At 40.7% G+C, this 14,164-nt stretch overlaps 1 protein-coding gene across 1 annotated transcript in view; it reads left to right on the forward strand.

The window, feature by feature from the left end:
* Positions 1-518: 518 nt before the first annotated feature.
* LOC115129603 (NALCN channel auxiliary factor 1-like) overlaps positions 519-14,164 on the forward strand; it is a 77,496-nt gene continuing 63,850 nt past the window's right edge. The window contains exon 1 of the mRNA XM_029660149.2: positions 519-1,491. Within this exon, the coding sequence (XP_029516009.1) occupies positions 787-1,491 (705 nt within the window). The 5' untranslated portion in view covers positions 519-786. The remainder of the gene's footprint in view (positions 1,492-14,164) is intronic.

Consider the following 14,164-nt stretch of genomic DNA (forward strand, 5'->3'; position numbering starts at 1 on the left):
CGGGTTTCAGGATCATTGACAGCTATCACTCGAACGCTATGGCTGCGTTTTGTGACTGATGCTAAATATTTCATATTCAATTTTGTCATCGGTTAGGCTACTTGTTGAGCAGACTCTCCTGTCTCTCGAGTCCACACTATTTCCTATCATCTGTTTTAGCTTTCAGAGTAGCTGGATGGCAACTGATGCTGCACCTTCTGAAAACAGACCCTCCAGGTGCGTCAGATTGGAACGGTCGCAGCGCTAAAGATGTCGCGCACGATACGATACAAAAAAGTGTTTCAAGAAGAACATGATGGCGGCAATTAACCCAGGACCAAGATGACAGTGGACATCAAAATACAACTTCTCAGGCATTTTGCCGCCTAGCAGACACGGAAGCGAAAATCACTGGGCTGACATAGAACCCAGCCTTCATCCGAGAGCCACGACCGGCGGATTCAAGTCGAACGTAAATGCAGGTTGCCGTAAAACGGGTCCACGCAAAGGACCAGTGCTGAGCGCAGGCTAGAGGAGAGGAGGGGGAAGCGAGACATGTTGCTACAGAAAACTAGCATCTTCATCGGAGAGCCATGGAGAACGCGGCCCCATCAAATCACGGTTTAATCTCCTCCAACATATTACTTGAATGTGAATTACAGATAATCGCGGTGGTAAACCAGCAGCACTACCTACGACCCAACATTTAAGAGGTGAAAAACGCAAATTAGACCCCAAGTCAATGAATGTTGCGGCAGAGAAACCCCCACGGTGGAGTCGGCCGGTGAAGAAGCGCGTTCCCAAAATATGACCTGGGGTGCTTGGACGTGTCTGCTGCAAGAAGACGGCTTCAAAATCTGGCTAGAACCCCGCGAGAACGAAAAGCCATTCGCAGACTCAGAGAGGGCCCAGAGATGGCGACTGTCCTTGGCTTCACTCTTGTTTCTAACCATTCTGCTCTCTGATCACTTATGGTTCTGCGCCGAGGCGAAATTGACAATGACCCGTGATAAGTTTGCATTGACGGACATGGGAGTTTACCCGTCTGCAAACCCCATCCCATCATCCAGCCTCCATTTAGCACACAGCAGCATCAGAGAAAACGAATATGCTATTTTTATAGGGTATTCTACCAAACCTTTGTGGCGACTTGAAACTTGCCACCACGATAGTTTATCTAAAAACTGCTTCACTTTTGATGACGCCGATCATTTGTGCAAGGACCTTTCGGAAAAAGAACGGACCCGGACAGTAAATATAAGTGATTTGTACCTTTCCTTTTGTAATTCTTATTCTCTTTTGGATTTGTTTTACGGGTCTACGAGTCCGGACAATTTGAACTGCAGTCTTGACGTGCTTATTGATGGCGATGTGGCGAGGTGCAGCCTGTGCGTCCAGGCGTACCAGCGCTACGACCAACACGCCCTGGAGAAATATGAGGAATTTGAGCTTATGACTCAGAAATATGAAACGGATGCATATTCAGTGAGAACATGCATGGATGAATGCAAGGTAGGCTGACGGGGATCATCCCCCAATCTGTTGATTTTTGCTAAATAGATACAGTTTGGTCCCATACAGACGTCAATCGTCATGGTAACGGATGGCAGATTCAAGGAGATCCTTTGCTCTCTTATCAGAAGGTTCAAGCAGGATGAGAAGCATATGGCCTTGTACTCTAAGGTCTTTCATGTGTGTGCCTTTGGTTGCTTTTCCCCCAATTGAGGAGTTTTAAATCGGTTGTGGAATGAAGAAAGGGCCAGGCCTTTAGGTGTCATAACTTTGCTTCCACAGGCTTCACAATATCACCAGAAGTAGGCTATTATTTCCAAGCAAATATCAGCCATCTTTACATGTTAATTCTTTCTGTAAATTATGATATTTTATTTTAGTGCTAGGCTAGTATATGGCAAAGACTACAGTAGCTGCTACTATTTTCCTATTCCTATTTGTGGTGCGCATGCGGTGTAGCGGCCACTCGGTGCCAGGTGTTCCGCCATGGCCACCCCACTCCACATTGAGTACATTTCAATAACGTTATTAGGGCACCGGTGGCTTCCATGCCTAATCCGCTGGAATGGTCTTCCCCCCGTCGCATTTGGCACTGCTTGCTCGTTATTCACCCGCTGTAGCCCAGGGCAGCATTTTTTTCAGTCGTAAACTCGACAATGGCGTTGACACAGAATTACGACAGCTGCTCTCTTTTTATCACATAATTTATACCTCAAATATGATCATGTGGCCTGGAGGAAGCTTCGACCCTGTAGTTTTGTTTTACACTTCACCGACTGGTTGGTGAAGAGCCATTAAAAAAGAGGCCTATGTTCCAGTGTGTCCTTGCCATCTCTATTCGGCAATCGTATGCAACATTCACGAGTAGCCTGCTTGGAAAATATAGTTTATTCTGCATTCAGGGTTTTTGGTGTCAGATATCCTGTGCTCTTACAGGTTCAGTATAGAATTGTTGTATATTTTCTATTTGATTCTTTAAAATCCGCCACTATGGACTCGGATGAGAGCTGTCCATGGTTCTGAAATCAATCTATAGAAAGCCGAAGCTCCAAGCGAATGGCAGCCATGCGGTCAGTATTCATAAACCAGTTAGTGAAAACAAACAATAAACAAACAAAACACGGTGTGGGGTCGAATTGCTCCTAGACACGATCTTCAATCAATTTTGCATTTCTCCAACTAATGGTTAAGGCTAGGATTGGGGGTGGGGGAATGGGGCACCACCTGAAGTGCTCAATGAACACAGGTGTTTGTAAACCCTACACGAGTCATGATAATAGTGTGTGTGTGTGTGGTGCTGAAAGACAGCTCCCAGCCTCCCACCAATAGGCCAGGAATCACTGTGATGAGGTTGCAGTAATAGCCACACTATTTTTTTCACAATTTTGTCAGGATACTTTTGGCAGGATGCTTTCATTCATGTGGAGCTTATTGTGGTTCGATAATGATGAGATAACAAAAAAACAAAAACATTGGCCTACATGCTCATATTTGTTTGATAATTATCAAGGGATATCTCCATCACTACTAAAGGTTTGTTTTCTGTCTTTTCAGTTGATTTGTTAATTTTTTCTTTTGACTTTCATCCTCTTTTTCTGTCTATCTGTCTCATCCTCTCCTCCAGTACTCCCTCCATCCCTGGTTTTGACAGGCAGATGATGGATGTTGAGGGCATCACTGTAAACCCCAAAGCATGTTTTACTCAAATACGTCTAGTAAGTTGTACTCAAAGTAAATTAAAATTCATTATTACTTAAAATGTTAATGTGGCACTGACTCGAAACTAAATGAGAAGTCATACCAACATTTTTTTTAAAGATACAGAATGATAACAAAACAAACTTTTTTTCCCAGCATGTTGATTTTATATAATTCTTTTTAATATCTGTGTTTTGGCATGTACATTGAGTGATTGATCCAATTATTTAATTTTAGCCTTCGCAGTCATTATGAATGCAGGTTGTGGGTGAATACAAATCTCAACTGTTGGATAGCCTAATGCAGGCTAGATTCCAATAGGAATGATCAAAGCCAGCATAATGGCATTTACAATTAGTGTTTCAATATTCTAGTAATTTTCCCAGGTTTTCCAGAAATCCTGGTTGGAAGATTACTGGAAAGAATGTTTGGGAAAGTTTGGGAAATTTTGCAACCCTACTTGCAGGCCTGAAGTGGCCTGTAAAAACTATGAGTTTCAGGCCACTGTATAACGCCTTTCGGTATATGTAATGGTTCAATTATAATGATAATATTAACCTAGGAACTCAGTTGGGGAAGGCCAAAGGACTGAAAATGTATGAATTCATCTCTCAGTCACTAACAAATACAGTCATCGGTGGTAACTATATAATTCAATCGAAAAGATAAGGCACACTGGGAAATCATTGGAGGCGTGGCTTAGTGGGGGCAGTCAACTAATAATATACCTTACAAAAAAATGCATTTGTATTACTCACATGAAGGTAGTACTGCTCACTTCAGCTATTTAAGTTTCTTAACTTATTTTTAGGTAGTCGGTTTACTCAAAATGTTTGAGAACCAGAACTTATCCGGTTTTAAAGTGTTGGGTGTGTTGTTATTAACTTTGCAATAGAGCGGTGTCACGTTCTGACCTTTATTTCCTATGTTTTGTAATTAGTTAGTATGGTCAGGGCGTGTATGGTTCTCAATCAGAGGCAGGTGTCATTAGTTGTCTCTGATTGAGAATCATACTTAGGTAGCCTGGGTTTCACTGTGTGTTTGTGGGTGATTGTTCCTGTCTCTGTGTTTGCACCAGATAGGACTGTTTTGAGTTTTCACATTTCTTGTTTTTTTGTAGTCAGTTGTTCATGTGTTCCTTAACCCATTAACCTCTTAAGTCGACCCTCTACTTTTTTGAACATTCTGTTAAAAATCGCGCAACATTTCAGCGCCCTGCTACTCATGCCAGGAATATAGTATATGCATTTGCTTAGTCTGTGTGGATAGAAAACACTCAGACGTTTATAAAACTGGTTAAATCACTGCTGTGGCTTTACCAGAACGGCATTTACATCGAAAAGCACAGGAAAAACTGATCACTGAAAATGGGAAAATATATCCATGCGCTACTTGAACCCATTGATAAAGGTGAACCACAATTAATTGACTGAGGTTGCAGTACCTACAGCTTCCACACGGTGTCTAGAGTCTTGTCATTTCCCTTTGAGTTTTTTCTTGGTCAAACACATGCAGGGCACCGTATCTCCTTAGGTCTAGGACCGGATATTTTCGTTGAGTTTCTAGCCGGACATTTTTCCAGACGGACAGCTAATGATCTTTACATCGCCTCCTGATGAATTTTATCGCTTATTAACGTTTACTAATACCTAAAGTTGCATTACAAACGTATTTCGAAGTGTTTTGTGAAAGTTTATCGTCGACTTTTTGAATTTTAAAAAATGACGTTACGTTTTGAAACAATGTTTTTCGTTTATCACACAGTCTACATATAACGATATCTAGGCTTTATATGGACCGATTTAATCGAAATAAAGACCCAAATAGTGTTTATGGGACATCTAGGAGTGCCAACAAAGAAGATGGTGAAAGGTAATGAATGTTTTCTATTTTATTGTGCGGTTTGTGTAACGCCGAAATGCTAATTATTTTGTTTACGTCCCCTGTGGGTCTTTTGGGGTGTTACATGCTATCAGATAATAGCTTCTCATGCTTTCGCCGAAAAGCATTTTAAAAATCTGACTTGTTGCCTGGATTCACAACGAGTGTAGCTTTAATTCGATACCCTGCATGTGTATTTTAATGAACTTTTGAGTTTTAACTAATACTATTAGCATTTAGCGTAGCGCATTTGCATTTCCAGAGCTCTAGTTGGGACGCAAGCGTCCCGAGTAGAAGCAAGAGGTTAAAAAGAACCATGGACACTTACCACGACGCATATTGGTCCTCCGATCCGTTTCGCCTCTCCTCTTCGGAGGAGGAAATTCATTACAAGCGGGCTCCAAAATTACTGGCACACCTGACTTGCAATGCACAAACAATACTTAAAAAATATAAACAATATCATTATAGAGATAATCAAAAAATACCAGCACGTGAGAAATACTGTACTTTATTAATGTTTTAATGGAACCCACCAAAAACATTTTTTGATTGAATTAAAAATCAATGTCCTCCAAATCAAGGTTTCACAATGAACATCTGAACAATGAACAAATATAACAAATTAAACCAGGAATTAAATTCCACTTATTTAAGTTTATCTAAGTCTTAAGGAACTATATTGAGCCATTACATTACTTCCTGTTTCACTAGGGTTTAAAAATGAGGTAACACGCATGAAATATCCCTTTGTCATCCAACACCATGAAGAAAACAACAGAACTGGCAGTTCAAAAGAGACAGATGGTCATAGACCTTCATAAATCTGGTAATGGCTACAAGAAGATCCACAAACGATTGAATATACCACTGAGCACTGTCAGGGCAATTAATAGAAAATTCTAATGATATGGAACAGTTGAAAACCTCACGTATAGAAGAAGATGCAAATGCATTTTGCTCCCAGGATAGGGAGGACACAGACGCAAGCACTTGGAGTTTGCCAAACGTTATTTAAATTATGACTGGAAGAAGGTGCCCTGGTCAGAGGAGACCAAAATTGAACGTTTTGGTCAGATACAGCATCAGCATGTTTGCCGTCTAAACAGAGATGCATACAAGGAGAGGCCCCTCATACCCACGGTGAAATATGGTGGTTGGTCAGTGATGTTTTGGGGCTGTTTTAATTCCAGAGGTCCAGGGGCACTGGTTAAGATTGATGGCATAATGAATTCCACCAAGTGTCAGGCAATTTTGGCTGACAATCTGGTTGCCTCTGCCAGAAGGCTGGGACTTGGACGTAGGTGGACTTTCCAACAAGACAATGACCCGAAACATACCTCAAGATCCACACAGAAATGGTTCTGTGACAACAAAGTCAATGTTCTGGCTATGGCCATCTCAGTCGCCGGACCTCAATCCAATCGAAAACCTGTGGGCTGAGTTGAAGAGGGCAGTTGATAAGAGTAAACCCAAGAATGTGAAGGATCTTGAAAGGATCTGCATAGAGGAATGGTCCAAAATCCCTCCAAATGTGTTCCTTAACCTGGTCAAACATTACAGGAAAAGACTCCATGCTGTTATCCTTGCCAGAGGTGGTTACACTAAGTAAACAATGAGGAGTGCCAATAATCATGAAACCTTGATTTTGGTGAAATTTATTTTGTATTAAATAATTGTATGATTTTGGTTGGTTGGTTCCATTGAAACATTAATAAAGTACAGTATTTCTCACATGTTGGTATTTTGAGTTTATCTCTATAATTATATTGTTTATATTTTTTTAAGTATTGTTTGTGCATTGCCAGTCAGGGGTGCCAGTAACTTTGGAGCCCACTGTCCAATAATGGTAACGTATTACAGAGCTTCAGTATTGGAACAGTTATTCCAACTCCAACAATCATGCTTGCATCCCAAATGGAACCCTATTCCCTAAAAATCAATCAATCAATCAAAAATGCATTTATAAAGCCTGTTTTACAATAGCCGATGTCACAAAGTAATATACAGAAATCCAGCCTAAAACCCCAAACAACAAGCAATGCAGATGTAGGAGCACAGTCAGAGCCCTCAAAAGTAGTGCACTAAATAGGGAATAGGGCGATTTGTGTGTTGTTTCTCTCTTTAACTACATGCTTTTTCCATCGAGTCACTATGTTAGCCTGGTCCTATATCGGTTTGTGCTGACTTGCCAACTCCTATCGTCAATGTTTGGTGTGACAGTGAGAATAGGAGTTGACAAGATAGCGCAAACAGATCTGGGACCAGGCTAGAGTGGCAATGCGTCACAATATAGTGTGCCTGATGTAGTGCGTTCGGTTGGCCAAATGACTGCTGTCACAAGGTCAGGTTCACAGAGAGGTCACACTTCAGTTGGATGGAAACATTTGGACATAGATACTTGTGGTCCTGTGTGGCTCAGTTGGTAGAGCATGGCACTTGTGGGTGTGTCTGTGTGTGTGTTTAAGTGGGGTCTGGTGGCACTTTACATTGGTGGATGGGCCCCTAGTAATGGCTGGAACGGAATTAATGGAATGGTATTAGCCATTACTATGAGCCGTCCTTCCCTTAACACAAGTGAGTGAGTGATCCCTCTGCCCCCTCCCACACTTTCTAAATGTAAATCCATTACATTTACCTGTCTAAAATTGTAATCCGTAACCTAACTTTTGTATTATCGAAACTCAGTAACGTAATCTGATTATATTCTGTTACTTTTAGATGACTTTCCCCTTAAGAGGCATTAGAAGAAGACAAAAATGTATGTTACCAATTGAACGACATCTATTGCAGGATAAATCCATTTTAAAGTTTACATAACTGGCCAAATATGGATTTGACATTTTACTTTATGGGTTGGTGATGTAGGCTTCTTCTAACCCATCTCTTTCTACTACATATAATAATAAAATAAAATAAATTTAAATTAATTTAGAATTCCAGTCATTCCAATAAATGTTATACCTCTTGATCTTCAAGAATAGGACTTGGAAGTATAGTATATATTAGCTAAATTGTTTTACCTGACCATGACCCCAAAACTAAGGATTTATTAGCCAGCCCAACTCTATTGTTTATGATTTTGATGTCATGGAGGACTGATTGGGCTCATTGATTCGAGGTGAAAAATAAATGCTGCACTCATGGAATGGCATGCTTTTGAGCACTACTGAAAAATGCTATTTACATGTGAAAAATGAATGCCATATGCTGCATTTGCTATAGGACTATTGTTCAGCTTTTGTTGGTGACACTTTGATATCTTGATAATATGCAGCTGTTTAAAGGGCAAATCCACAGATGAAACAATTACAAAATCGATATCCCGCCCCTGTTTTGATCAAAAGCTAAGGGATGGGCCTGCAGAAATGTAACCACTCTCAGGTTAATAGAGAGAGCTATGGATGCAAGGACTGACCATCTTTGATATCAAAATGATTGTTTTAACCATTTTATGAGGCTATACAGTGTTTATTTACATTTCCAATGTTTACAAACATTGGAAAAGCTTATATTTTGGGTTCTCATGGAGTGTGACAGTTGAACTAAGCTCATAAGGCATTTATAAGTTATATTTTTGAAGAATATAACTTGCCTAAGGAGAATGTAAACGTCCAACTTCAACTGTATACAGTGGGGCAAAAAAGTATTTAGTCAGCCACCAATTGTGCAAGTTCTCCCACTTAAAAAGATGAGAGAGGCCTGTAAATTTTCATCATATGTACACTTCAACTATGACAGACAAAATTAGAAGAAAAAAAATCCAGAAAATCACATTGTAGGATTTTTAATGAATTTATTTGCAAATTATGGTGGAAAATACGTATTTGGTCAATAACAAAAGTTTATCTCAATACTTTGTTATATACCCTTTGTTGGCAATGACAATGGCAATGACAGAGGTCAAACGTTTTCTGTAAGTCTTCACAAGGTTTTCACACACTGTTGCAGATCTCCTCTAGAGCAGTGATGTTTTGGGGCTGTTGCCGGGCAACATGGACTTTCAACTCTATCCAAAGATTTTCTATGGGGTTGAGATCTGAAGCCTGGCTAGGCCACTCCAGGACCTTGAAATGCTTCTTACGAAGCCACTCCTTCGTTGCCCGGGCGGTGTGTTTGGGATCAAGGAGGTGTTCACTCAAAATCTCACGATACATGGCCCCATTCATTCTTTCCTTTACACGGATCAGTCGTCTTAGTGCCTTTGCAGAAAAACAGCCCCAAAGCATGATGTTTCCACCCCCATGCTTCACAGTAGGTATGGTGTTCTTTGAGTTTTTACCAAAAAGTTATATTTTGGTTTCATCTGACCATATGACATTCTCCCAATCTTCTTCTGGATCATCCAAATGCTCTCTAGCAAACTTCAGACGGGCCTGGACATGTACTGGCTTAAGCAGGGGGACACGTCTGCCACTGCAGGATTTGAGTCCCTGGCGGCGTAGTGTGTTACTGATGGTAGGCTTTGTTACTTTGGTCCCAGGTCTCTGCAGGTCATTCACTAGGTCCCCCCGTGTGGTTCTGGGATTTTTGCTCACCGTTCTTGTGATCATTTTGACCCCACGGGGTGAGATCTTACGTGGAGCCCCAGATCGAGTGATATTATCAGTGGTCTTGTATGTCTTCCATTTCCTAATAATTGCTCCCACAGTTGATTTCTTCAAACCAAGCTGCAGATTCAATCTTCCCAGCCTGGTGCAGGTCTACAATTTTGTTTCTGGTGTCCTTTGGTCTTTGCCATAGTGGAGTTTGGAATGTGACTGTTTGAGGTTGTGGACAGGTGTATTTTATACTGATAACAAGTTCAAACAGATGCCATTAATACAGGTAACGAGTGGAGGACAGAGGAGCCTCTTAAAGAAGAAGTTACAGGTCTGTGAGAGCCAGAAATCTTGCTTGTTTGTAGGTGACCAAATACTTATTTTCCACCATAATTTACAAATGAACAATTAACAATTCTACAATGTGATTTTCTGGATTTTTTCCCTCATTTTGTCTGTCATAGTTGAAGTGTACCTATGATGAAAATTACAGGCCTCTCTCATCTTTTTAAGTTGGCGAACTTGCATAATTGGTGGCAGACTAAATACTTTTTTTGCCCCACTGTATATATATATATATATATATATATATATATATATATACACAGTTGAAGTTGGAAGTTTACATACACCTTAGCCAAATACATTTAAACCCAGTTTTTCCGTAACAAATCCCTGTCTTAGGAAAGTAAGGATCACCACTCTATTTTAAGAATGTGAAATGTCAGAATAATATTAGAGAGAATGATTTAATTCAGCTTTTATTTATTTCATCATATTCCCAGTGGGTCAGAAGTTTGCATACATTCAATTCGTTTTTGGTATTTGGCCTTGCTCGCACACGCTTTTTCAGTTCTGCTCAAAAATTGTCTATAGGATTGAGGTCAGGGCTTTGTGATGGCCACAAGCCATTTTGCCACAAGTTTGGAAGTATGCTTGTGGTCATTGTCCATTTGGAAGACCCATTTGTGACCAAGCTTTAACTTCCTGACTGACGTCTTGAGATCTTGATATGCTTCAATATATCCACATAATTTCCTTGCCTCATGAGGCAATCTATTTTGTGAAATGCACCAGTCCCCTCCTGCAGCAAAGCACCCCCACAACATGATGGTGCCACTCCTGTGCTTCACGGTTGGGATGGTGTTCTTCAGCTTGCATGCGTCCCCTTTTTTCCTCCAAACATAATGATGGTCATTATGGCCAAACAGTTCTATTTTTGTTTCATCAGACCAGAGGACATTTCTCCAAAATCTACAATCTTTTTCCCCATGTGCAGTTGCAAACCTTAGTCTGGCTTTTTTTATGGAGGTTTTGGGGTAGTGGCTTCTTCCTTGCTGAGTGGCCTTTCAGGTTATGTCGATATAGGACTCGTTTTACTGTGGATATAGATAGTTTTGTACCCATTTCCTCCAACATCTTCACAAAGTCCTTTGCTATATATATAGTGTGTATATATATATATATATATATATATATATAAATATATAAATCCTAAAATGGATGTAGCAACTATCAAAATTGTGCAAGCTTGAGCATGTGTCAATTAGGCCTGTGGATTTTTTTTTATCAGCATGAATTTGATTGAGCAATTTAAGCCTTACATTTATTCCATAGGCTTGCACCCGCACTATGCAGCTGTTGAAAGAGCACATTTTTCACTGGCTGTCCACTGGTTTCAAAAACAATGAATGATAGGCAGGTTAAACTTCTTGAATTCAACCATTATTAGGTTCAAATACACATTTCGTTTTGTGAACAGCCATTCACAACAACCACAATCCGTGAGGCACAGATAGATAAATGAGAGAGCAGCAGTGTGATTCACATCAATGCGTTTTGTAGATATCAATAATAAATTATATTTGTATCGCCGTAGACTAAACCACTACTGTCATCCTTACCTCCAAGCGTTTATTCAAGATGCATAATCTTTGGATGCCGACAGTAGTCGCACCATTGGAAGACATAGCTTTGACTGTAGCCTACAAAAGCCTATTCCTGCTCTTTTCTCGCCATCCATCAAACACATTTGGTTTGTCATCATAGCGGTCTCTGACTTGTGGTCAGACTCGCTCAGCTGGAACAAACTTGCGCCTTTTTTCAATGCTGATTTGAATGTAATTGAAAAAACAGAGAAGAAACATCCTTTCTGAATTTAAAACTAATCTTCGAAGTAATTAACTCGTTTTTCAAAAGTATCTGTAATCTGATTACAATATTTTTGATGTTAACCCAGCAAAGGAATGTGTGTGTGTGTTGATTGAGCGGGACAGAACTGGTGCTGAGAGGTGAAGGGTGACGTGAAACTTTCTGTATGAAAAAAACCTTCTCATTCATCACACACACACATACAAACGCTCGCTCGCACGCACACGCTCGCTCGCTCACTCACTCACGGGTAGGTTGTTTAGCAACTGAAGTGGTGTGCTCAACCGTGGAGCAAAACACGCAGTGTTGGTTAAGAATCAAAGGATTGTTGACATGTAAACTATATTTCTCCCCCAAATATTTATTGAAAACATAAATACATTTGCACAATAAGCAGTTGTTGTCTCTCAAATACATTTTTACAATTGTTGGTTAGCTAGCTAGCTTAAGTTTAATCACTATCGGGAAATTATGGTCTTTAGTACCACTGTGTAGGAGGTTTTTTTTATACTGCAAAGAAACTGTGGTGGAGGGTTTATGAGTGGCATTTCTGCATGTCAAATGTCTGTTTTTGTGTGTGTCTATATACTGTTTGTTTATGAATAACACTTTCACACTTACCATCTCAATTTGAAAGTCTATGCCGACGCCGTGGTTTATTTTCTACAATAAATATTTCATAATGACCTTGTTAGTGTCAGGATTACAGAAACATACTAAGATCAAAACCTAGCATCTACACCAATTCTACTGTTGTGTTTTTTTCATACCAGGTGTGATCTCAGGTCTATGGCCCTGTAAGATCTTCGTTGTATCACAACCATTTGGTCAAATGTGTTGTACATCAGTTGTACAACTTGAGTGTGAACGGGGCCTATAAGAGTCAGTAGGCAACTTGATCTCACAGTTTCACTTTGGGATTTGATGTAACGTCGATTTTTGAACCATTACTTCTGCGTGGTAACAGGGTTAAAATGTCACGGTTTTCTTTCTGGGAAGGAGAGGCGGACCAAAACTCAGCATGGTTCTAGTTCATGGTTCTTTAATAAGAAAACTCAAACAAACTACAAAACATGAAAACCAAAACAACCAAAACTGTGTGCAGTAAACACAAAGACAGGAAACAATCACCCACAAAATACCCAAAGAATATGGCTGCCTAAATATGGTTCCCAATCAGAGACAACAATAAACACCTGCCTCTGATTGAGAACCAATCTAGGCAACCATAGACTTACCTAGACACCTAAACTGAACACAACCCCATAAATCTACAAAAACCCCTAGACAAGACAAAAACACATAAATCACCCATATCACACCCTGGCCTAACCAAAATAATAAAGAAAACAAAGATAACTAAGGCCAGAGCGTGACATAAAACAGAAACAACTCAAAGGGTTAAGTTTAGGTATTAATTCCGAGTGGTTAAGGTTAGGGCTATGGTTTGGGGAAAGCATAAAATTAAATAAAAAATACATATAGTGCTCTCCCTGCTTGCTAGACAATTGTGAACTGCCATGACGCAGTGGTTTATGCAGCAGCGTCTGGCTCTGTGAGTTTGAGCCCAGTGCTGTGCCATAATGTCTTTGTTTTTATGGTTTGCGCCGAGGACGGAGTATATCGAAGTCCTCAGGATAGAAATTGACGTGTGTTTCTAGTGACCAGTCTGTAATAGGAGCCATATAGCTACAGTTCGGTTCCCAGGGCTGAGGGCTGAGGGCTGGCTCCTGAATTGACTGGCCACTAATTGAGTCAGCATGTCAGCACTGCTACAGGTCACCGTGACTCTGGGCTTCCCCCTCCCTCTCTCCCCCTCGCTGCCGTGGAAGTTTGACCTTGTAACCTAGGAAATATTGATTTTAAATCCCCAAGGGTCTCTCTCTCTCCCCCCTCCTTCTCTCGTTCTGTTTCTCGACCTGACTGCTGAGAGGGACGGCCGTTAGAGCAGCAGTGAGAGGCAATAGTTTGGCACCTACTGACTTGAGTTTCCTCTTGACTTTGTTGTTGCTTAATGCAGTAAAATTCTCTCCACTAGTGAGAGTGGGTGAGAGATTGAAACCTAATGATACCTTTACAGAATTCACCTCACCTCACTGTGTGTGTGAGCACATGGGTACACCTTCCCAGAATCTCCTCTCCAGTGTGTGTGCTCTGTTGTGTGTGTGATCCCAAACCTAACCCCATCCTTAGGAAATTGAATGACATAGTCTAAGATTCATTGTCTTGTTCTATATCCCTAAGCGTGGTAATCTCAATGAAGGGAGCCTGGCGATGGAACAGCATTGTGGCTGTGTGTGTGTCTCCTAGGATGTTAAGGCTCTCCTCTCCTCTCCTCTCCTCTCCTCTCCTCTCCTCTCCTCTCCTCTCCTCTCCTCTCCTCTCCTCTCCTCTCCTCTCCT

This window comes from Oncorhynchus nerka, linkage group LG5, assembly GCF_034236695.1.
Source record: "Oncorhynchus nerka isolate Pitt River linkage group LG5, Oner_Uvic_2.0, whole genome shotgun sequence".
Taxonomy (NCBI): Eukaryota; Metazoa; Chordata; class Actinopteri; order Salmoniformes; family Salmonidae; genus Oncorhynchus; species Oncorhynchus nerka.